This window comes from Triticum urartu, chromosome 7 (genome assembly GCF_003073215.2).
Source record: "Triticum urartu cultivar G1812 chromosome 7, Tu2.1, whole genome shotgun sequence".
NCBI lineage: Eukaryota > Viridiplantae > Streptophyta > Magnoliopsida > Poales > Poaceae > Triticum > Triticum urartu.
The window spans coordinates 5918477-5941083 of NC_053028.1; the positions used below are offsets into that span (position 1 = coordinate 5918477).

The 22607-nt window shown below is 42.3% G+C and overlaps 3 protein-coding genes across 4 annotated transcripts; 2 read left to right on the plus strand and 1 right to left on the minus strand.

The window, feature by feature from the left end:
- Nucleotides 1-453: 453 nt before the first annotated feature.
- LOC125521559 lies at nucleotides 454-2899 on the plus strand. 2 transcript variants are annotated; one of them, XM_048686622.1, is made up of 4 exons: nucleotides 454-585; nucleotides 751-868; nucleotides 968-1191; nucleotides 1872-2899. In XM_048686622.1, the coding sequence occupies exons 2-4, from the start codon at nucleotides 825-827 to the stop codon at nucleotides 1940-1942; spliced, it is 339 nt and encodes a 112-aa protein (XP_048542579.1). In that variant the 5' UTR covers nucleotides 454-585; nucleotides 751-824; the 3' UTR covers nucleotides 1943-2899. The 2 variants fall into 2 exon arrangements, with proteins under 2 accessions (XP_048542579.1, XP_048542578.1); XM_048686621.1 differs by lacking the exon at nucleotides 1872-2899 and adding an exon at nucleotides 1451-1813.
- A 4805-nt stretch (nucleotides 2900-7704) lies between these two features.
- On the plus strand, nucleotides 7705-14423 carry LOC125518037 (dual specificity protein kinase zak2-like). The gene is given in 14 exon segments (XM_048683001.1): nucleotides 7705-7710; nucleotides 7832-7910; nucleotides 7989-8266; nucleotides 9007-9265; nucleotides 9360-9588; nucleotides 9669-9819; nucleotides 9930-10220; nucleotides 10312-10570; nucleotides 10752-10856; nucleotides 10859-10979; nucleotides 12903-13053; nucleotides 13159-13344; nucleotides 13577-13694; nucleotides 13792-14423. Coding segments are annotated over 14 exon segments (2268 nt in total). The 3' UTR covers nucleotides 13827-14423.
- A 130-nt stretch (nucleotides 14424-14553) lies between these two features.
- On the minus strand, nucleotides 14554-20992 carry LOC125523021 (protein arginine N-methyltransferase 7). Its single transcript, XM_048688057.1, has 14 exons — nucleotides 20558-20992; nucleotides 20101-20323; nucleotides 19566-19691; nucleotides 19296-19460; nucleotides 19106-19224; nucleotides 18925-19025; nucleotides 17846-18105; nucleotides 17103-17339; nucleotides 16926-16999; nucleotides 15959-16052; nucleotides 15723-15872; nucleotides 15555-15629; nucleotides 15040-15136; nucleotides 14554-14901 (listed from the first exon to the last, which is right to left on the minus strand). The coding sequence occupies exons 1-14, from the start codon at nucleotides 20878-20880 to the stop codon at nucleotides 14762-14764; spliced, it is 2184 nt and encodes a 727-aa protein (XP_048544014.1). The 5' UTR covers nucleotides 20881-20992; the 3' UTR covers nucleotides 14554-14761.
- Between the last annotated feature and the right edge of the window lie 1615 nt (nucleotides 20993-22607).

The window sequence follows — 22607 nt, forward strand, 5'->3', positions numbered from 1 at the left end:
GTACGGTCGACTCTTTCCTGTGTAAAAACACACGTACACAGGAGCATTAGCATAATGATGAATACACTCGCATGTAAGCCAACGGGACGACTAAATGCACCTTGTGAAATCAGTTTTTCCATAGCTAAATTAATTGATTACACAGGAAGTTACAATTCTACAAGGAGGAGGAAAGAGGGTTTTCTTTTTATGTATGAAAGAGGAATTTCGTAGAACGCAGCGATTCGGTGCTCGAGCTTAGCTGCACCTGAAATTGCTGGCGTTGGCTCGGGTCTCGTGATTCGGGAAACATACACTGGCATGTGTGCGCAAAAGTAGCGGAAATAGAGAATACAACACAGGTACGACATGAAACAGTGTCAAAGAGTGGGCCCGAAACGTATGGCTGGACGTGCGTCCCCGCGCCGATTTTCCTGGGCGGCGGACCAGAATGTTTACTTTTTTTCTCCGACCCGTGGAACAGTTCGCCAGTACGCGACGGCCGTCCGCTGCGCCTACCGGACGTCATGTGCAGGTCCGGCTGGAGAGAGGCCGGCACCAAACCCAAACCCAGATCCAAACCCTCTTGACTAGGTCGTTCTCGAAGGGGGATTGGATGATTTGCCCCACTTTATAAGGGGTTGGATGATTTGCTCCGTGATTGTCTCAATGACAGTGGCCCCGGTCCCCACCCGGTAGCCTCTCAGGGGAGCAAATGATCTTATGAAGAAGTAAAGTAGGGCAAAAGATCCAATTTCTCCGTTCTCGAAGCCTGCCGCCGCCGTGGAAGGCTTGTCCAAATCCAGCGGGGTACGGCGAGCTTCGCTAGCTCCGGCCAGTGAGGGATGGAAGATGCTAGGCTCGAGTTCCTGCTTGATGCCGTGGACAGGTAATTGAATCCTGCCTGATTGGAGATCTAGGAATTCAAGGATGGACACAGCCAACGACTGACGCTGATTCCGGCGCCCCTTGTTGACCTAACTTGCAGGATTTCGCTATGTGAAGGGTTCGCGGACAGTTTAGATGATCCAGATCCAGTCCCTCTGGCGGTGTTCCCACGAGTTGATGTAGCCCCTACTGCTCAGGTGGACTCAAATGACGGCTCAGGTTGCGGGCAAAGATGTTGGGTGCGCAGTCGCAGGGGAGCCGCAGGCAATCGATCTGATCAATCAACGGACAGGCTGAACGCGAGGCTCCGGCTTGGGCAAAAAGGTTAGCCCTGTAACTTGCTTTGTTAAGCTGTTCTTATTTTTTGCAAATGCTGTGATGGTTTCCTCCAGCTCTACATGCTACGCGGTGTGCTAGTTAGTTGTCTTAATGATTGTAGAACGAAAACAAAATGGAATTGCTAGTTTATTTTAGTTATTTTTGTGATTCATATGTAAGCTTAGTTCAGCCGGCACATCAAAATTACTGTTGTTCCCCTAATTTGAGGGTGCATAATTAGATGGGTGTTTGTTTGTGAATTCAGGTTATCGGCTTGTCATTGTGCAGCGTGTGCTGAACGAGAAGTGTGGTTCAGTGTATTTGTCGTTGCTTCTTCTTGGATGAGCAAATGATGGTAGCTGTTAGAATTGGCATCATCCTGAAAGATCTGCACTGCATTGAAGGGACACTTGCATTGAGCAAAACTGCACTAGTAGGTGCCTGCCAATTTCTGGAGACATTTAAAAGTTCAGGAGAAAATCATTGAGCAAAATTGTATTGAAGGGTTAAGAAATTATTTTTGTACATAGGTTGTGGCATGTAACTTGCATTTTCTTGTGTATCCCACACATCTCAAACCTTGTCTTTCCTTTTATTTCCTTCTTATTGTGTATTTGGCATTGGTAAATCTATAACAGGAACCTTCTTAATATTGCTAATGGTTCATCCTTATTGTGGTTCTGAAGTTACTAAACTACAAGACTATGAAGAGCCAAGGGACGGAGGGAGTGGTGGCACAAGAAACGTTGAGGAATAGTGACTACAACGAGCAAGGTGGAGGTGCAGCCAGCGATGACGAGTCGACGACGACTGTCGCATTCTCTATGGTAAGGTCTCCATCTTCTCTCCCTTTTTGTGTCAATTTGAATAATACACAAGTGCAAACAAGTTCCACTCAAGAGAAGTATAAACAAGACACAACCCTCTTAACAATGCCTTGCTGCTGGATGTACCTGAAGCCTTCTTGGCACTTGATTCAGCAGATTCTCGATTTCTTGTCACTTATTTTCTTATTTCTTGTATCACCGCACTCCCAGGTACAACCAAAGACGACGAACTGTTTGATGGTTTTTTTTGTCTTTCTCAGCTGTTGTTATATCTTAATTAGGAATTCACTTTTCATTTAGTGTTAATCTGAATACGAGAGTGGATTGAACTAGGAGTAATCTGCTGCTTCTTAATGTTTGATAATTTGATCGAGATTCACCCTCTCTAATCATTATTAGCTTGGTATATTCTTGAACCTCAACAAGTCATGAAGAATCCCATACTTCTTCCCAGTTTAATATTGGCAATTCACCCTTGTTGTTTACATATCGCTAATCCGTTACCAAATTACCAAATTGTCTAAATTTTCTTCCTCCAGTACAGTGTTTCCTTTTCGTTTCCAACTTTATTAAATCATAGTAACTTTACTGATTTGGATGAGCTGAGGATGAAAGAAGAGATCAGTGCTGCCACATGGTGCTTCCCGTTCGAGCAATTGGGGTGTGTAGAAATGCTTTATGACTTGCATTCTAGCCGATGAAGTTGTTATGCTTGTATTGTCACATTAATTAGGCCACATTTTTGTCCTGTCAGATATCAGTGTATTTTTATTTGTGTTTGCAATTATTTTACTCTTTTATCTCAATTTCTATTTGGTCTATATGGACCACGGACAATCAATTTGGATGCCTATACCCCAGTCTAGATTATATATATTTATATATGTCTTGCTAGTAATCTTATCATCCTGGAAGATAACAGCACAAAAATGTGAGTGTGCTTTACGTTTTCATTGTCAACCGTCTTGGTTTGCTTATAGTTTTCCAGCCAGCATGTTTCTATGCCAAATATGTCATTTGACCACACAAGTGGGTGTGGCGACTTAACCAAGTATCAGTCGACTAAGATGTAGACTGTTAGTCAAAAGCCCATCTATAATTCAACCAAAAATTCTATAGAAGTTAGCAAACAACCAACGTAGGAAAAATCCCTGAAGATTCTAATCCTCTGAAATTCTTATGAAAAACATCTAAATCAGAGGAGCCCTATACTTGAGAAGACGTCAAATGTGCATGGCCCATTTAAGAGCTATCATGGAAGAGGGAAAGGAGAAAACCATGCCAATCATGCTTACGAACGGATGGAGCAAAAATGTTTTAAGAGAACTGGATAAGATACCATACCACTGGTCTGAGTCGAACTAAGTGGTTGTTTGCATAATGATGGTAATCGATCTGTTTTTAGAAAACGAGATTTAGGATTATTTTTAGCAAAGTTTGTTTTACTTGCTTTTCTGTTAAGAAAGACCTACACAAAATTATGTTTGGGGTCTCCTTTGGGCTTTTGAAAGATATTTAGCCGATAAATCAGGCCGTTACGTTGGACTAGGCGCTCAACCTAGATGCCCGCTTATGAGGTTGTTACCTCATTGAAAACGCATATATTTCCAGAATGGCTGGTCCGTGCTGTGTGGGGATGAACCGATAAGGACGGGCCGTGCCGGGTGGCCGTTAAGACGTCCGTGCACCTGACGGGTCAGCCTGGCACAGAAAAATAGCTGGTCCGCGCAGATTTTTCTGGTCCGGGGACGACGTTAACGACTGCCATCGCATTAAATGCGCCAGTTTTACCGCGTTTTCTGGATGGATACAGGCCGAATACTTCGTTGAATACACCGAACGGCGCGGATCCTCATGCGAGTGGACGGGAAAGATATCGAGATCATCTGAGCACGGGCTCAGAATCGAATTTTTGAATTTCGTATTCCTACTATTTTGAATTTTTCAGCTGTTGATTTATTTCTATCTGACTTCATATGTGTTTTTCCATAACTCGAAGAGTGCTAGAGAGATATTTTGCAAGAATTGGGATCCTCAACGCAATGCATACCCTAATACTCCCTCCGTCCCATAATATAAAAACGTTTTTTACACTTCCATAATATAAGAACGTTTTTTACACTATACTAATGTCAAAAACGTTCTTATATTATGGAACGGAGGGAGTAGCATTCATGTTCCCTTTTCTGTTCATCTCCAAGGTCAAAATCTTTTATTTTCATACTACTTTCGGTGCAGAAGAAAACCGACATTCACTTAGACTAATTTGCATATCAAGCTAGGTATGCGAAGGAGGAACTCAACAACTACACATGCAAGATCACATTGATCAATCAATGTGAGCTCTTCTATAATATTAATTGTTGAATAGTTATGCAGAGGTGTAGCATTTTTGCAAAGATGGTTATACTGAAAGTACATAATTCTTATTCATGGCGGGAATAATTGAAGTGTATCATAAATGAAAGAGTAAATTCCGTTTTTACCCCTAAAGTTGATGCTTGTGACAGAAAACATCACAAAAGCATACATTTAGGTTTTTGCTTATGTTTTATGCCAAGTTTAGGCTTAAATCATTACATGCTTACTGGGATAGGAGAGTGAAGTGTTTTTTGTTTCTTCCATAGCAATTGATGGACATATTTCGGTGGTACCTTTCGAATGTTGTTATGAGACGTTGGCGGTCAATAAACACAAAAAAGTCTACCCCATTGGGAAATATGCCCATGCGTTGCAACGGGAGAAAGAAAATACCACATCTCTAAGAATGATTCAAGACCATTCACTCAGGTCCACGTTCTCTATTTTAACATAGCATCGAAAATGTCGTCACTTATCCTCCCTCCCATCCTCCCCTCCCTTATGTGTGGTCCGTAACTGCAATGCTTTAAGACTAAAGTAATATTGAAAATCCTATTATCCACAATATTCCCACGATATGCAAAAGTAATATTTGATTGTAATATTCATAATTTATTATCCATAATATTCTCACAATATCCAGGAGTTTAAAACATAAGAGCCAGTAGGTACCAAATATGAATATTTCTTAAAAACACGGGGAAAAATCCACTCAAACAACTTTACAAGTAACAAAAAAAAACAAAGCAAGGCAGCATTATTCAAACTATTTTGGTTGAAAATATAGTAAACATGCCCGTGCGTTGCAACGGGAAAAGAAAAATATCACATGTCTTTAATCCAATAACGACACCACATCTGTATTAATCTACACGGTGCTGGCATGGTTGAGCGCAAAGCCTGGACGGGTTTGAAACAGCCTCCGGCTGGCATCACTTGAGCAGCCGCACCGTGTGCAGGCCGACCATGTCGACGTATTCCCCTTGCGAGATCTACATCAATTTCTTTGGCTCGCTTTTCATGCGGCTCCTCCCTCCTTACGGCCATTGATCGGTAAAGGCGAACTTTGGGAGTTGTTTGTCTGGTGATGTTGGTGATGATCACGACTACCGGCAGAAGTGGAGGAATTTTGCCATACTTTTGAGCTCGGAGGAACCAGACCAATTTATATCAGAAGCCTGATAAATCATTTTACAAACCAATAAATCTGCCCAATGATTAACACAGCCGATATGGCATAATTTTAGTTACCCAATGGCTGCACCTGCCAATAGGAATTGAGCCCCCCATTAAAATAAAGGAAGGACATGCACTGCTTGCAGATTGACTCTAATTAATCCAACAAAAGCGGAAGGACATGCACTGTGCTGACTCACTCTAATTAAACGGCAGCTTGGTTGGCTTGTGTGTAACCTCGTGAAAGAGAATCAAGCCGTTGTGTGACTCCGCTAGCGCATTTTACTGACTATCTTTTCGGTGCTGCTTTTTCATACTGTCAATGTTTTTATTTCTCAGCGATTTTGCTACGTTAAATGGGAATTTGCTGCATATTTGCCAAAAAATATCTGGTTGATCTACATGCAGTTTCGATCAACGTCGCTCCAGCAAACAAGACACACGACATTGCAAGCCCAGTTAATGCTGCTACAAGAAGTACACAATGCTCCAAAGCTGGACCACCGTTGTTGATGTAAGGAGGACCGCATGCTGCAAAGCTCGACCACCATTGTTGTGAATTCGGATGCCACTATTGCAACAACCTTCTTCTTCGGGGTCAATCACAGGTTACGCCTAGCGACACCTATGTCATGGGTACAACTGCATATAATTTAGTTTCAACAGTAGAAGTTTTGGTGGATATGTTAATTTTTCTCCCGTTGCAACCCACGGGCATATGTGCTAGTAGTTATAATACATGACATGGCATGGGGCCTGGTTTATAGACCTTTATAAAATAATACATGCACATGAGTTTTTGTATACCACGAGATAACTACTAATATCACATGAATATTTGAATCTAACTTTATTATTATTATCTACAGATGTTAACGTGTGCACAATGCAGAGTGGCAGCATGTATATTCGTGTGATTATAATTTATAGATTTTTTTATATCTTATTTTGAAAATAATACTTCCTCTGTAAAGAAATATAAAAGCATTTAAATCACTAAAGTAGTGATATAAGTGCTTTTATATTTCTTTACGGAGTGATTATGTGCTAAATGGGCTGCATTGACTGCAGCCATCCGCACAATCATTAAAGCTGTGGGGCCAAAGTTTACTACATTTGAGCTTAGTGGCTGGCTCGCCAACCAACATACATCACTCTTTCAAACCCTGTCGGGAACCATTTTTATTTCAGTTTTCTTTTGTACTTACAGACGTGGCCCACTAGTCATAGACACATAGTATTCAACTAAAATCTTGTTTTTCTCAACAACAAAAAAAATCATGTTTTCCTTTTTTTTGCAAGTGAACTAATCCTGTTTTTCTTTTTTGCGGGTGAACTAAAATCCTGTTTCGTCACTACAAGTGGATCCTATGCCGTGTCAGCCAAATACGATGCCATGTTAGCACACTTTACATGTACGAATGGCATTGGCATCGTATTTGCATGTTCCCACCAAGTTTTAGAACTGGTCTGATATATTTTTCAAGTTCAGACACTAAAATGAATATCCATGGCAAGTTCAAGCACCACGCGTGTTATTACCTCTCCTTAACAAAAAAAGTTGCGTTCAAATCCTTGCACATGCACCGCGATTATTCTATTTGCACTGGTCCCAACGTTTGAATTCAGAAACTTTCACCTACCGACCAGAAAAGTTTAAATAAATAACATTTAGTTCTGCACAGGGATAAAATAACATATATTCACTGCCATGATTATTCTATTTGCACCGGTCCCAAGCATTTGAATTCAAAAACTTTACCTACCGACCAGAGGAAAGGCTCAATAAAATAACATTTAGTACTGCACAATGATAAAATAACATCTACTTACTGCCAATCAACATTTTTACTCGAGCATCATTGGGCGGAATCGAGATGTAGATTAAGTTGGGTAACGCCAGGGTTTTCCCAGTCACGACGTTGTAAAACGACGGCCAGTGAATTGTAATACGACTCACTATAGGGCGAATTCGAGCTCGGTACCCGGGGATCTCCAGCGTCGTCCACAAATTGGCTATTAGCGTCGTGTGTATAGCAGTGCTGTTTCTCCCCTGAGGAGGATACTGACGGAGACGAGATTGATGTGCCCACTGCATCCGTGATTATAGCTATAATCCCCGGCTGGTTCTGGTTTGGCTGCCGCCCCGCCAGCCATGAGGGTGAGATTATAGCTGAAAAACTCTTGCTGATCTGTAGTAGCCGTTGCCCTCTAGCTAGAAGATACTGATTTGCAGACCTCCATCGGTTGCTCATCTCGTTTTGTTGTCCTGAGGATTACAGCAAAAGTTGGTGCTGAAGGTGGACTTGCGCGACAGCAAACAGGAAAAGAAGGCGCTCAAAATAATCTCCAAACTCCCTGGTACTGCTATTATACTTCTCTTCTTCAGGTTTTCTGTCCTTGCCACTTTTGTTCCTGAATCCGACTCTAACGCATCAGGTCTCGAGTCGGTGAGTGCGGACTTGAGGGATGGGAAGATCACAGTCATTGGGAACGGCTTTGACCCGGTCAACGCGGTGCAAAAGCTGCGAAAGATGTTCGGGCACGCTGAAATCGTCTACGTCAAGCAGTTCGATAAGGAAGATGACGGCGGCCATGAGGATGAAAGCGGTGCGACTCACCCGTACGAGTTTACAGCCAGGTTCTTGAACCGTATCACAAAAAATTTCTGCAAGGAGCGTATCATTGGTTGCGGTCGGCAAGGAGTGGTCTACAAGGTACTACTCCCTCCGTTCCATAATGTAGTGCCTATAGATTTTTGCAAAAGTCAAACATTACAAACTTTGATCATATTTATAGAGAAACGTAGGTACATCTAGAAATACCAAATGCACATCATTGGATACATCATGAGTTATATTTTCAGAATGTGCATGTTTAATATTGTAGATGTAGATTGTTTTCCTTATACGCTTGGTCAAAGTTGGCAAAGTTTGACTTCCACAAAAATCTATTGGCACTACATTGTGGAATGGAGGGAGTAGTATTATTTCTCTCAGGAGCACAAAGTCTTTTTTTCCAAGGATTTTTCTAAGAGAATGAACATAGATTAATCTTGAGAACGGTGAATTTCATTGGAAATGCTAGCTTTCCTTGCCCAATCTTGATATATATATGGACCTGATAACACAAAGTGTCTCCAGAGATCTTGCCCACTTATGTTATTAGAGTCTAATAAAACGAAAAGAGAGCAGCCCTTCTCATCTTTGGCAATATCTATTATTTGTCCTAAACCATAACTGCGCTACAAAGAGCAGCAGGACCTAATCAAACCATTCCCTCTAAAACCTGCCATATTACCATCTTTGAAAAGCTCCTACCAAAGATTCAATTTCTGCAAACCAACCTTTGTGATGAAAGTTCTCAGGCACCCCATATGTTCTGACCCATACATAGAAAAGCCTGCAACATCTCCTGACCACCTAGCAACCGTGACTTAATGCATATGTTTTAACAGGGAATACAGGACAATGGAGTATGCATTGCTGTGAAGAAGCTTTATCTCATGCCAGGGCTTGACAAAGAGGAATTTAAAAATGAGTTTAATAATCTTATGAGGGTCCAACATCAAAATACTGTGCAGTTTGTTGGTTATTGCCATCATAAAACACAAGTGTTTGTTCAGCACAACGGAAAATATGTTTTTGCTAAAGTGGAAGAAGTATCTTTATGCTCCGAATACCTGCAAGGAGGAAGCCTTGACAAGCATATTTCTAGTATGATTATGCTCTACTTACACTATTATTTTGTAAGGCAATGATCCCTACACTTTACATCATGCTAATAAATATATTTTTTTAACTTCTGTAGATGAACCATGTGCTCTTCTTTGGCACACATGTTACAAAATAATTAAGGGAATGTGTGAGGGCTTACATTACCTTCACAAAGGATTCGAGTATCCTATTTACCATCTGGAATTGAAACCTACGAAAATTTTGCTGGATAAGGAGATGATGCCCAAAATTGGAGGTTTTGGTTTCTCTAGGCTCTTTGATTCAACAGAAATCACCAACACATCAGAAGTTACAGGAACAAGGTATGTTAACAACCATGCGAAGTAATCAAATTCTTGTATGGAACTTCTGTGAATATTTAAAAAAAAATTGTATCATGCAGAGCATACTTGCCACCAGAATACATCAGTAAACGGCAAATCACACCAAAGTTTGATGTATTCAGTCTGGGCCTTATAATCCTGCAACTAATGGCAGGAAAGAAGAGCTACAACAAATGTGTAGATACTTCTCCTGAAGTATTTATTGAGCTTGTAAGAAAAAACTCTATTATGAAGTGTAACAATTTTCAAAATTTCATTAATATTAGGCTGTGCCATACATATAGGTTCTCATGCCAAGAAATTATTTTTCAATTCTACAGGTACATGAATTCTGGTTAAACAGGATGCAGGGCACAATATCAAAGCATACTTCACGTGAAGTTAAAACATGCATTGAAATAGCTCTAAAATGCGTTGAGTTAGGTCGAGAGAAGAGGCCTACCATAAGCGAGATCATACAGAAACTGAATAAGATTGATATTGTTGAGTGCTCATCTATAGGTCAGTTATATAGAACAAGGGAGTTTTCATTCGAGTTCTTAGAAAATATTACAAATGGTTTTTCTGAGCAAAACATGGTTGGCCGTGGTGGATATGGAGTTATTTACAAGGTATAGTTATTACTTCATCCTCTAACTTACAAATGAACCCTGCCGTTAACTACAAGATTGAACGTTCCATAAAAACTGAGATTTTTAACAGGGAGTGCTGGACAATGGAGAAGAGGTTGCTGTTAAGAAACTTCGTCAAATGTTGTGGATTGATGATGAACAGTTTAAGAATGAGCTTAATAATCTAATGAGGGTCCAACACAACAATATCGTACGGTTAGTTGGCTACTGCCACCATACATCACAGATATTTGTTGAGTACAAGGGAAAACATGTTTCTGCTAGTATCGTAGAAAGAGCAATTTGTTTGGAATACGTGCAGGGTGGAAGCCTTGACAATCAACTTTCTGGTATGATCCTGCTCTACTTGCACTAAAGTATATTTGAATTTCCTACAATATAAAGGGTTGAGAATACGACGGAACTATTTTTTGCAGCATCTAGAGGGGAAACTTAGGTGATACACACTTGATAAGACTATTATACTTGTTATTTACATGGTAATACTAACTTTTTTTTTCACTTCTACAGCTGAATCATGCAGACTCGATTGGAACAAATGTTACAAAATAATAAAAGGAGTATGTGAGGGTTTACATTACCTTCATAATGCTGATACTCCCATTTACCATCTGGACAACCGGCAAATATTTTGTTGGATAAGGATATGGCGGCAAAAATTGGTGATTTCGGTTTGTCAAGACTTTTTGATTCAACACAAACCTATATGACACAGTCCCAAGATATTAAAGGAACATGGTAAGTTAATAACCCAGAAATGAAAGAGAGTATTTTTTTTGAAGCTCGGGCTCCATGGCATCCCTTATCCTTACCCCTCCAACATTGCTTTGAGATCTGTGCTAGCCAACTAACTTACTACATCAAAGTTTCACTTTTTTGTTCTCAAATGAAACAACATCTGTACTTCAAACTTTGTAGGTCAACCAAACTTTAGAACTTCAATGTCTGAACAAAAATTTCAATTTTTTTGGTCCGACATAAATATACAAGATTAGATTTTGTTTTTGAGTTAAAAGGTTATTTTAAATATTTGTGATGCATGTAAATTTACGGAAGTTTTTTCTCTGTTGTCCTGCAAACTTTGAACCTATTTTTTTTTTAAAAGGAGGATGACCCCGGCCTCTGCATCTGGGTGATGCATACGGCCACTTTATTAATTATTCTCACAAGACCTTACAAAGTCATACAACAGTAAGACTAAAGCCGCCGTCTAAGCAACAAACTGTCGCTACACCTATCCAGTTGATGAAGGGGCGCAGATAGCCTGGGCCTAATACCAAACAGACATCGCAGCCAAGCCTAACATCTAAGACCTGAGACCCCAACCTAGCCACTTGCCGGGTCTGGGGCACAAACTGGTCCGGCGTGCTCTCAGAGGCCGCCGCCGCCAACTGCCACCGCTCCATCATCAGAACTGTATTGATGCATCAACCTTGCTCGGTCTAGCTACCGTCGACGCCACCACGGCGCCCAACGGCACCTCCTCCCTGCGCGCAAACAGCTGAGCACGTCGCGGTCACCACTGATACACCTCAGCGCCATGCTGCGAAGTACCACCAGCCGACATAGCTTGAAGTCCTTGGAAGATCTGTCGTGCGTAGCACCTGCCAACCAGGCATGACAAAGCGTAGCACCTGTCGGTCAGGCATGACTTGACATCTCCACCGAAGCTCCATGCAAGACGAAGCCGCTCCACCTCCTGCCTCGGACTTCCTGCGCTGCTCCGCAAACGATGCTCCCAAGAGAGAAACGACACCGCATGCCGCCATCGTCCGATCTGGAACACCAGATCCTAGGGTTTCCCCCGGAGCAGCACGAGTGGGTCGACAGTAGTTACACGACAATGCCTCCATCAAGGTAACGGCGAGAACGCCGCCATCACCTGCTGTCGGTTCGGTTTTCACCGGCAACCATGTCTGCCCTACTCGCAGCTGGGACAAGATGATGGATCTCGAGATCCGATCACCAAGCCTCTGGCCGGCCATCTCTAGAAGAAGATGACCACCACGTCCACCAGCGTCACCGCCGGCACCTCCATGGTGCCTAGAGGTCGACAAGCCCCGACGAACAGCACGCCTCGCCAGCCGCCATGGCCCAGACCCAAGCACCACCAGATCCAGATCGGATCGGGGTCAAGGGCCCCAAGCCACAGCCGCTGCGGAGGCAGCACCACCGGACGGTGCCCTCCCCTCCACCCCGCCGTAGGACCGAGTCATCGCCGGAGCTCCGCCGCGCCACGCCGCCAAGCCGCCGCTGGAAGAACTCGCCCTGCCGCCAGGGGAGAGAGAGAGAGAGAGAGAGAGAGAGAGAGAGAGAGAGAGAGGCGCCAGGGAGAGGCCCCGCCGCCGCCGGCACTGCGTGGGCTTTGCTCGGCTGTGTCCCTTGGCGGCGGCGAGGGGGGAGGGAGGGTGTTTGAGGGCCGGCGTCGGAGGGAGCTAGGGTTCCCCCGAGTCGCCTCAGAGAGGGACGCGAGGGACGCGAGGGTGTTTTATTTGGGATAAACGAAAGACACGAAAGTGCTTACATGGATCACAATGCATAAAGTGGGTGGCTAGATAACGGGTGCCATGGAGCTTGAGCTCTATCACAACTTTCCTCGGAAATAATCATAGCATCTTTTCTTGAACTTTCAGAAAAATAATTGTATTTGATCAAATGCAGTGGATACATGCCACCAGAATACATCAACAGACAGAAAATCAGTCCAAAGTTCGACGTATTCAGTCTCGGGGTCATAATCATACAAATAATGGCAGGAAAGGAGGGCTACTTCAGTTGTCCATACACCCCTCGGAAAGAATTTATTACAACTGTAAGAAAAAGGATTTCATATTATGGAAAACATTTTTTCACAATTTTTTTATTGTGCCTTACCCCTGTTCCCCACTTTTGGTGTTATTATGTTTCAATTATCTAGGTACGTGAAAACTGGCGAACAAAGGTGCAGACAACAATGTCGCCCCATGCATCTGAAGAAGTGAGGACATGCGTCGAAATAGCGTTGAAATGTGTGGAGGATGACCGAACGCGAAGGCCTACAATAGCCCAGATTGTTAGTGAACTAAGCAACATTGGTGTTGCTAAAAGTTCACGCATCAGCCAGGTACATACTCTCTGCTCCCGTGGATCATCTCTTTTTCACCAAGACTGGCCTCATGTCTTTTGTCATCCTACTTTTATTTATATGTTCCCTGCCATAACCTCTAGCTATCGACACGTGCGCTTGCACCGGTAGGAATTTTAAAGTAATAACAATAACCAATTAATGTAAAAATAATAATAATTCATTTTTTCTCTCGATTCCTACGTCATTTAACAGTCCTTTCTGGATGCAGTGGGCGAGCAAGCTGACTGCGTTGAAGACCTTGTTGTTACCCACTCACTTCAAACATTGGCTGTTCCTCTTTGTCGCAGTGATTTCCATGTTTTTCGCATGGGCTCAATTCTGCCCAGGTATATGTTGATGCATTTGTAGACGAACATGATTAATTGCTTGAAGGCACGAGTCTGTTGGATTCTATTAATGTGCAAAAACCTTCAAATTATGCAGATTCATGGTGCCAAGGCATCACAAGGAGAACGTAAACAGCAGCGCCTACTGAATGCCTTCGTCTACACGCCACAAAAGGCGGCAGCGGAGAGAATAGTTTCTGTATGAGTGCTGCTAGCGATTTCCATATTAGTTTCTTCTGTCAAGCAAGGAAATGGCTATCTTCAGTCAGTAGAGTGGTATTTCCCCTGATGTCCCAGCCGGAGCTTCTCGAGCCGAGCTGCGGTCTCGAGCTTTGGCGTGAGGCCTGCAATCAGACCATGACACCTCCCCTCTGACCACCACGGCGAGCTCCCTCCCTCCAACCGAGGACTGGCGCAAGGTGTTCGACGAAATGGTCAGAAGGAAGGCATTTTGTTTCCTTTTCTCTTCGCCTTTTTTTGGCAATAATGTGGAAATATATTTGAAATTGGTTTTATTTATGCAAAAAAAATTTATTTGTGGATTAGCAAACAATTTCTTTGGGCATTTAAGTTTAGAGCAAGGACCAAGTGCAAGAAAGTTGAACTCCTCAAATGTTAGCAGGTTGAACCTCGTCCTCCTGAAGAACATGCTCGATTGGTGCGGCCATCTCCAACATCTTCCACCATCACGAGCCCTGCTTAAAGAAATTAAACCTTTGCATGGTGCGTGTCGCATATGACAATGTAAAAAAAAATCTGGATGCCAACCATGTTATGAATTGGCCATCTGCATCAGCTTGTACTGAATCTGTGTGCTGGCGGTTTTCATGGTTTTAATGGGATGCCATAGCAGCGTTCCTTACAAAAAATTGAGCAAATATTCGATCATGCGCACGAATAAATGGGCCTCAGCACTGTATAACACAGTCAGACCCTAAAACTACTGGCAGAGCCTCCCTGCAAAATAAATAGGAAGAACTATCGACAAAGGGTGACAAAGGGTGTCGGCAGCGGCAATATCTTGTCTTCGCGGCGTGCGCGCGACAGGTCCAATGTTACAGCTTACATCAAGAGAAGGAGGAAGTAAACACGATGTTGCCAGAGGCAGGATCGAAGGAGGCCTCCACAAGCGCAGCCGAGTCGTCGGCTGGGTTCACTTCCACAGGCTTGCTCAGGAGCTGCACGCCTTGCTTCCAGTATCTGCTATCTGAGAGGGGTCAACAATACCAACAACACCATCAGGGAAATGCAGTAGACAACCATCAGTCTCGTTACACTTACATCTTATATGTCCCAGATACAGTTACAAACAAGGTATGAGATGAAGGTAAGATGTTTTATTTACCTGGTCCCGTGCTTATCACGATGGAGTTCTTCTCGTCGAGCACCCAGTCGATCCAAACCGCAAAGCCGTGGCACGTGCCAGCATCGGCAAACTCGATCTACGAGACCACATATGTAATACATCAGCCAGAAAACTATGTGCATATCAGGGCACAAAATTCAGTTAGGAAATTGCATGCATACTGTAGCCACCAGAGGGGCGCTTTTACATTGTGTATCTTAGTGTGCATGAGAGGCCCAAGAATGAATGATACCCGGGTTTCCTATGCATTGCATTTATGTAAACCAAAAAAGGTCAAGGCAGAACAAAATCGCTCCCAGCAGACACCTTGCAAACAACTTTGCGCTAGTATGATCTAAGTTAGCGAGATGTCATGCATTCGCATCTTAAAATTCAGTTAGAACCAGTGACAGCGTGGACCTAATAAAACTCGAGGATCTCTGTGAAGTTGAAGTAACTACCACAAAGAAAAACTCTTATTACGTTCATGCCACCAGAAAGATAACAGCAAATACCTTTGTTTTCCCAAAGCAGGAGTGAATAGGCTCAGAAAAGTTGAAGTCCATGAGAGAGTACACTTTGCTTAATTTCTGCTCAATTTTGAAAGCATCGTTAGTCACTTCTAAAAGAAATGATATGATACATTTTCAATGTGTTCAACCTCGAGACTGTATTTGTTGTACCTTCGTATAACCGCATTGCCATACATAATAGGGAAGACAAGGACCTTGCTGCTCTCCAGGAAGATCACCGCAGGCTCCTAAAGTCTCGTTAACAACCAAGTGGTCAAAACCCTCGACATCTTTAAGGCTGCGACGGCTCCTCCACAAGTCCTGCAGCACCCCAGTTATTTGAGGAAAAAAATAACTCTGTTCTTTTGCCCAAAAGAAAATAAAGAGTGATTTGTGGGAAGACTAACCGGAAGAGACATGGCGCATAACTTTAATACTCCTTTGCAAGGCATTATGAGTGCATCCTCGGATAACATTGAATGAAACAGAGTTCTTGCATTCCTAAAGTAAAAATAACAGGAGCAGATATTGGCATCTTCAATCGGCATTACAACACAGAACAATAGACATCAAAGGCCTTCTCATTTAAAATGTGGGTTCCATGTTCTAAAAAATATGATTAATACTTGGTGAATTCAATGAAAATTAGATGAATAGGTGTGTTTATCCTACAAGGTACTCAAAACAACAATATGACCCTTCCAGCCTAAACTTGGATCAACAAACCTAAAATGGTGGCAACAGTTAAAAAATAAAGCCTATTTCCCTAGTGAAGAGGATATAGAAGTTCGTTTCTTCGCTTGTTAGTTAAGGCATATGTGAACAGATGCATGAACGTATACGAGCAAACATGTGCTTCTCTGTTCAAATTGAGGGTGCATTATTTTCTTTTACAATACTATGTTGCCACAATTGCACCATACTAGTACTAGAAGGAACTCTCAAAATAAAAGTACTAGATAAAAGGAAACATTTAATAGGGTGCCACATTTTCATTAAAATATGGGCTTGAGAATAACGAAATTATACTCCCTCCGTTCATTTTTGTAAGTCGTTTCAGACAACTCAAAATAGGCTATTTTGCACATTGTCTGAAATGCCTTCAAGGCCTTATAAAAGTGAACAGAGGGAGTAGTATAAAAGTGAATTTTAACTATCAATCAGAACTACATCAGTTTCTGCCAGGCCGGAAGAATCGATGAGGAACAAGGAGACAAAGAATCAAAAGAAAATATACTAACAGAAATACAACAAGTAGCACAACATGGAACGGTGTTTGAACTTGAATGTGCAACATCAACTGACTGATTTGTTAGTAATGGTGTGAAGCTTAATCTGTTAGATAATGAGTACTAGAATTTTGAAGTAACAAACCAGAACCGCAGGTTTTGCCATGGAAGCATTCCTTCACTGCCACAATAAAATGGTTCGCCCACTAATAAGTTAATCTGTGGAGATAAAATGATAGAAGATCATGAGAAATTCATAATAAAAAAAACAGTACGAATCCTTGAACTACTTTTGAAGCCAGAGTATAGACTAGCAGCAAACCTTTTTATGTTCCAAGTCATCCGTTGAAATAGATGCCGCTCTTTTACCAATCACTTGAATTTGATCCATGGAGAAATTGTTTGCCTTTGCAACAGCTTGGAGATATGTTGCACCCGTGTCCCGTAGACCAGGAAACATGGCAATGACTTTTGAAGATGGTGAGAGAGAAGAAACTAAGAGAGCCAAGAATATACTGTCATCAGCCACGAAACAGGTTTGCGGAGATCTGTCACTCAGCTGGGCAGAAAAACATTGAATATGAATAGACGATGTTAGAATAATGTAGGTAATCTGTATCAAAAAGAGAATGTAGGTAGCATAAACCATGGAACTGATCCTGTGCTCCAAGTGAAAGATACTAGATTCCATGAACTAACAAGGCAACAATATAGCTTCCAGATTGTCGAAAGGGTAAAAATCCCTACAGTCCATGCCCGGAGGGACCAGCTAATATTATGAATTGAAAATTTGAATATGATTATGCAAGCACAGTTTTTTCTTCTGTTTTTCAAATGGCCAAACTGCCAAACTGCAGAAACTATTGAAACCCTGAATTCATTTCCAAATGTTGGCAGATCATTAGAATATTTTTTGCATCAGCAGATCTGTGGAATTCTTTTAGAACGTCGAAGTCTTAAATTAACATCCTGATCCATTCCTAACAGCGGAAAACAGAAGTTTGTTGAAATCAAGTGTGCAATGCAACAACATAATATCACAATCAAATGAACTGGTGTACTTACAACATTTTTAATTGCTGTTATCAAAGCTGATCTCCAATATATATCACCATAAAGTGCTATCCTTTCTGGCAACAATGTTAGATTGTCAGCTTTCAAGCTTCCATTGCATGCTTCATCATTGGGGTTTAGTAGCTGATAAGAGATGCTAGTTAGATTATGACTAGCCCTTAGAGAAAGAGTTTGATCTTTCATAACAGGAGTACCCATTCCTTGTGTAAACCAAACACAGTGCTTCCAGTGATCACACCAATCCTTCGTGTCTATAAAGATAAAAGGACGATATCATTTTAAGTAACTTTAGAATGCGAAACAGGGTGACTTCTATAAGGTCTACATATCAAATACGCTAGTTCAAGCAAGTGGTGTCAAATGCTAGTGAACTTAAGAAGAACGTATATTCTGAAAACAATCATATGCCCAAACCAGTTACTTCTTCAACATATTAAGGCATAACACCGCTATATGACTTCAACATATCACATCACTAACAAATAACAATACTTGCAGCAATGCTATTAACATCGCTAGCATAACACCGTGCAGACACATTAAGGCATAGGTAAGCAACCATGGATGTGCATTGGGACACTATCCTGAACATTCACGATACACTATACCAGAAAAAAAAAAGCACTGATTCCATTTAAACCTTTGCAGTGCAATTGTGAACTTATATATGGTACTTAGTTCCATGGATCAAATGCACAATCCCCTTTAAAATTTAATGGTATGTTGACATTTAGAATTTTATGTTTTTCAAGTAAATTGTAGGCCAAACATATGGTGATATAGAAATTTCCTAGGTTTTGTACTGACTGCTGTGTAAGTACTATATAGGTGCAGTGTTAAAGAAAGCTATTTCTTCAACATATGGCAGTCAGTTCCACATAACATCATTCTAGATAGTAGATACCCACATGGCCCAAGTCCAACATTACCAATACATCAGGGAAATGCAGATAAATGTTGGCCAAAACATGCCAACAATATTAGCCTATCAATCTAGGGAAATGCAAAATGACACTGAAAAATGCAAAAGAACTACTTAAGATGACAAAAGTCTTGATTATTTAACCAACCATCAGCGCATTGTGGTAGATCCTTGATACTTGATTGCCTCACCCATTTGGGAGCTGTGGAGTAGAAGATTGACCCAGCAGAATCTAACTGAAGCACCCACCTACATTTGAAGACAAAATATTCATTCAGCGCACTTTTAACTATAAGGTGATGAAAGAGACTACCAGATGCTGTACTTGCCATGAAATAATAGCATGAACACAGCCATCACCAGTTGTTTTAATCGTGATCTTGTTTTCACGCTGGCTCTCTGGTCGTTCCGAAAAGTCAAATTCAAAAACTTTGAAGGGTTCTGACAGCTAAAGCAAAATAAGTTAGGACCTAGGACAACAAATTTCCTGAACATGCAAAATAATCGTGCATAGCATACCAATCGTATCTCATCTTCTAATGGGTCACATTTCATTGCATGTTGTTGCAGCTTCACAGAAACAATATTTTCCATCCCATCAGGAGTAAGCCAGACACCATCTGCAGCATTTGCTTCATTGCTGTGCAAATCATGCATCTTCCACAAGAACGGACTTTCGACTAACTAGGATGCCCAAATAAAAAAAATCCAGTATAAACCAATCACACATTGCTTCCATAGAAAATGTTATCCAGATGAAGTCGTATTGAACAAGTGGAGGGAACGGACCTGCCCGTATGTAGTTGCTCGATATGGGACTGTCTTTGGATTTTTCACCAATAACGAATCATGAGCTTGCTGCAGAGTAGGTATCAGACCCTCACCCAACAGCTCAGAGTCAAGAATTTCACTCACCTGAGAAACATAAGATGTTTTGTCAACTATAATGAACTTTATCTGCAATAGCAGGACAAGCCTAATGCAAAAGAAGTGCCAACTCCGCATAAATCCCTAACTGCATGAATAATAGCTAAGGAATATCACAAGAAATGTTAATTCATCAAATAAATAAATAAATCAATATAACTTCTTCCTAATAAGGAAAGTGCCTACTATGTTGTCGCTAAGTGTGAACTGACAACTGAAATAGCCAAATCTGAATGATGCTGGCAATCCAGATTTAGAATGTAGTGATACAGTTGAATTATATGACAACAAGTATGAGTACTATACTAGGTTATTTGACTGAGCATAATATGTATAATACTGGAGCAGGTTCATGTAGTAGAACAAGAAAGCCAGTTGAGCTAAAACAAAAGCATACCAGTACATCAGCTCGTGAATCAAGCTCGACTCCAACTTCAAGCTCATCTGACCGCTTATGGAAGAGTTTCACCTTATTCTCCATCCCGTTGGCTCTCAGTACCCTGCGCGTCAACTTGCCCATGGGAAGGTAGGATTCACATGCCGACACGCTGCCCCTGCCTTCGCCTCCAACAGCCCCCAAAGCTCGCGCAGACATCATGGAGAGCAGCCCTGTCCCGGCTCTGAGCCATCATAAGCATTAGCATCCACTCTGTTTTCTTTGTGATATCATAGATCATGTAGCCAACACAGCTGATTTGTTTTCTAAACCAACATGTCCTTAATTAACAAGAGGACCAATTAAATGCTAATGGTTATTTTTCAAATGTTAATGGCCTTGATAAACTTGTCTGAATGTCCCAATGTGACCCAAAGTACATGCTCCAATGAGTGTAAATGCATCGATGGGCGCTCACCCGATGTCGAGGACGCGGGCGGAAGGGTCGGAGACCGCGGCGTCGATGGCGCGGCGGTAGGCGCGGTTGCGGGCGGCGTCGTTGAGCATGTCGAGGTAGGAGGTGGCGGCGAGGAGCTGCCTCTGCGTCTGGGGAGGCGCCGCCCCCTCCTCCCCTTCCTCGTCGACGACGAGCCACTCGGAGTCGCCGGTGAGCGGGTTGAGGCGGAGCTGGAAGGCGCGGGACGGCGCGGCCGCGGAGAAGGCCATGCGGCTGCGGCCGCGGAGCAGGAGGTGGAGCGCGGCGGGCGGCGGAGGGGCCAGGCCGGCGAGGCAGCCCGGCATGAACGGGGGGCTCCGCCGGCGGCGGCTAGGGTTTTGCGGGCGGGCGGGCGCGAGCTCGGCCGCCGTCGGGAGGGACTGGGAGTGGCGCTTTCGCGGAATGGTGCTTGGGGACCCACGTATTTGTGCCTTGAGGGCCTGTTTTGAATACAAGGTTTTTTTAGGGGCCATTAGAAGAAAAAAAAACATTCCCATGAGGGCCTTCCCAAAAATGGAGAAAACATTGCGTTTTTTTCCGGGTTAATTCCAATATTACGGAGCTACAGTCGATATGCAAGAGTTTCGCGATACAACTATACAAGGGGGTTCTTCATAAACACACAGCCATGATACACTCAACACGACTATACTTGGCCAAGCAATCTGCCACACCATTTTGTTCCACGGTGTAGTTATGTGGAATAAACTCCTTGTCCTTTGTTTTTGCCTTCTCCTTCACAAGATGTCCACACACGAAGCGTGAGAAAATCATTAGAAGATAAAGCTGTAAATGCCTCAGAGGAATCCGACTGAATAATGACTGCTAAGGAGGTATGCTGGGCAACTAGTGTCATACCCTGCATGATCGCATGCAGCTCTGCCTTCAAAGAATTATTATAGTTGAAAATATATTGATAAGCCAAAAAGATAATTGGCCTGTCGTGCTTCCTGAGAATCATTCAGACTGGTGTCGCACCCTGTGAGAATGACCCGTCCATCGACAAGACCACCACATTCACAAGCGGTGCAAGCCACCGAATGGCCGACATATGCCCAGAAGGTTTTGACATCGACAACCTCCAAGAATCATAAGCTGGCATCTTATACCTTTTAATACCTCCTTAGTGGTATACTTTCGAGCATGGCCAATTGATTTATAAATTATAACAATTGTTTAGAAAAGTCACTGTCTCATCGACACGTGGGATTTCATTATTATGGATCAAGTAATTTTTGTAACGGTTAAATCCAACATATGAGCATAATTACCATATATCAAATAGGCTCCAAACAAATTAGTAAAACACTGAAGAGTCATTCTTTTCCATTATCCACAAGTTGCTCATTCACGGGGAGCGGCCATATGGTTTGCATATGATCCCAAATCAACCGTGTATGGGCACACGTCATCAGTGCATGCAAACTGCATTCATCCTCCATACTTCAAAGAACACAAGTGTTCTTGGTAGCTAGATGGCGACGAAGTTTACACACGAGAATAGCTAAGTGTGCCCATGACAGCCTTCCATGTCGTTGTCTTCATTTTTTGTCAAACTCATACTTTGCAAAACAAGATTCCATACAAATCTATCACCTCAAGGACAGAATTAGATGCTCCTTTAGAGAAATATACATCATGATCAAAAGTAGCAAACCGATAGGCGTTCTTGACAGAAGAAATTCCGCTCTTTCCCAGTTGCCAAGCGAAGAATCCTGGCGTTGTCTTGGTGATGGGAGAATTTTCAAAATTTCATGAACATCTATTAGCCAGAAAGATTCATTTAGCCATTGAATGTTTTAAGCACCATGCTTGTCCAAGAAGTCCGCCACCCAATTAAAACGATAATTGCGCTTCAGTGTAATCAGTCTGAATGAGGGCCTTTATGGAATCTACGGATACCTCCAAATCGAACAGCCATCTCCCACTCGTCAAATAATTCCTTTTGTTAACAAGATAAAGGCTATGAACTACACCCTTTCACAGAGCCGTAATATTTCCTGAAAAGACAATACACAAGTAGAACGATATT

Bases quoted from the DNA above. Each gene is read 5' to 3' on its own strand.
- LOC125521559 (XM_048686621.1), top strand. From the start codon at position 825: ATGGAAGATGCTAGGCTCGAGTTCCTGCTTGATGCCGTGGACAG. The intron at 869-967 runs GTAATTGAATCC...CCTAACTTGCAG, and splicing joins CTGCTTGATGCCGTGGACAG to GATTTCGCTATGTGAAGGGT. The intron at 1,192-1,450 runs GTTAGCCCTGTA...TTGTGAATTCAG, and splicing joins GCTCCGGCTTGGGCAAAAAG to GTTATCGGCTTGTCATTGTG.
- LOC125523021 (XM_048688057.1), bottom strand. From the start codon at position 20,880: ATGCCGGGCTGCCTCGCCGGCCTGGCCCCTCCGCCGCCCGCCGCGCTC. The intron at 17,340-17,845 runs GTAAGTACACCA...TTTTCTGCCCAG, and splicing joins TAACAGCAATTAAAAATGTT to CTGAGTGACAGATCTCCGCA. The intron at 17,000-17,102 runs GTTTGCTGCTAG...TTATCTCCACAG, and splicing joins ATGACTTGGAACATAAAAAG to ATTAACTTATTAGTGGGCGA.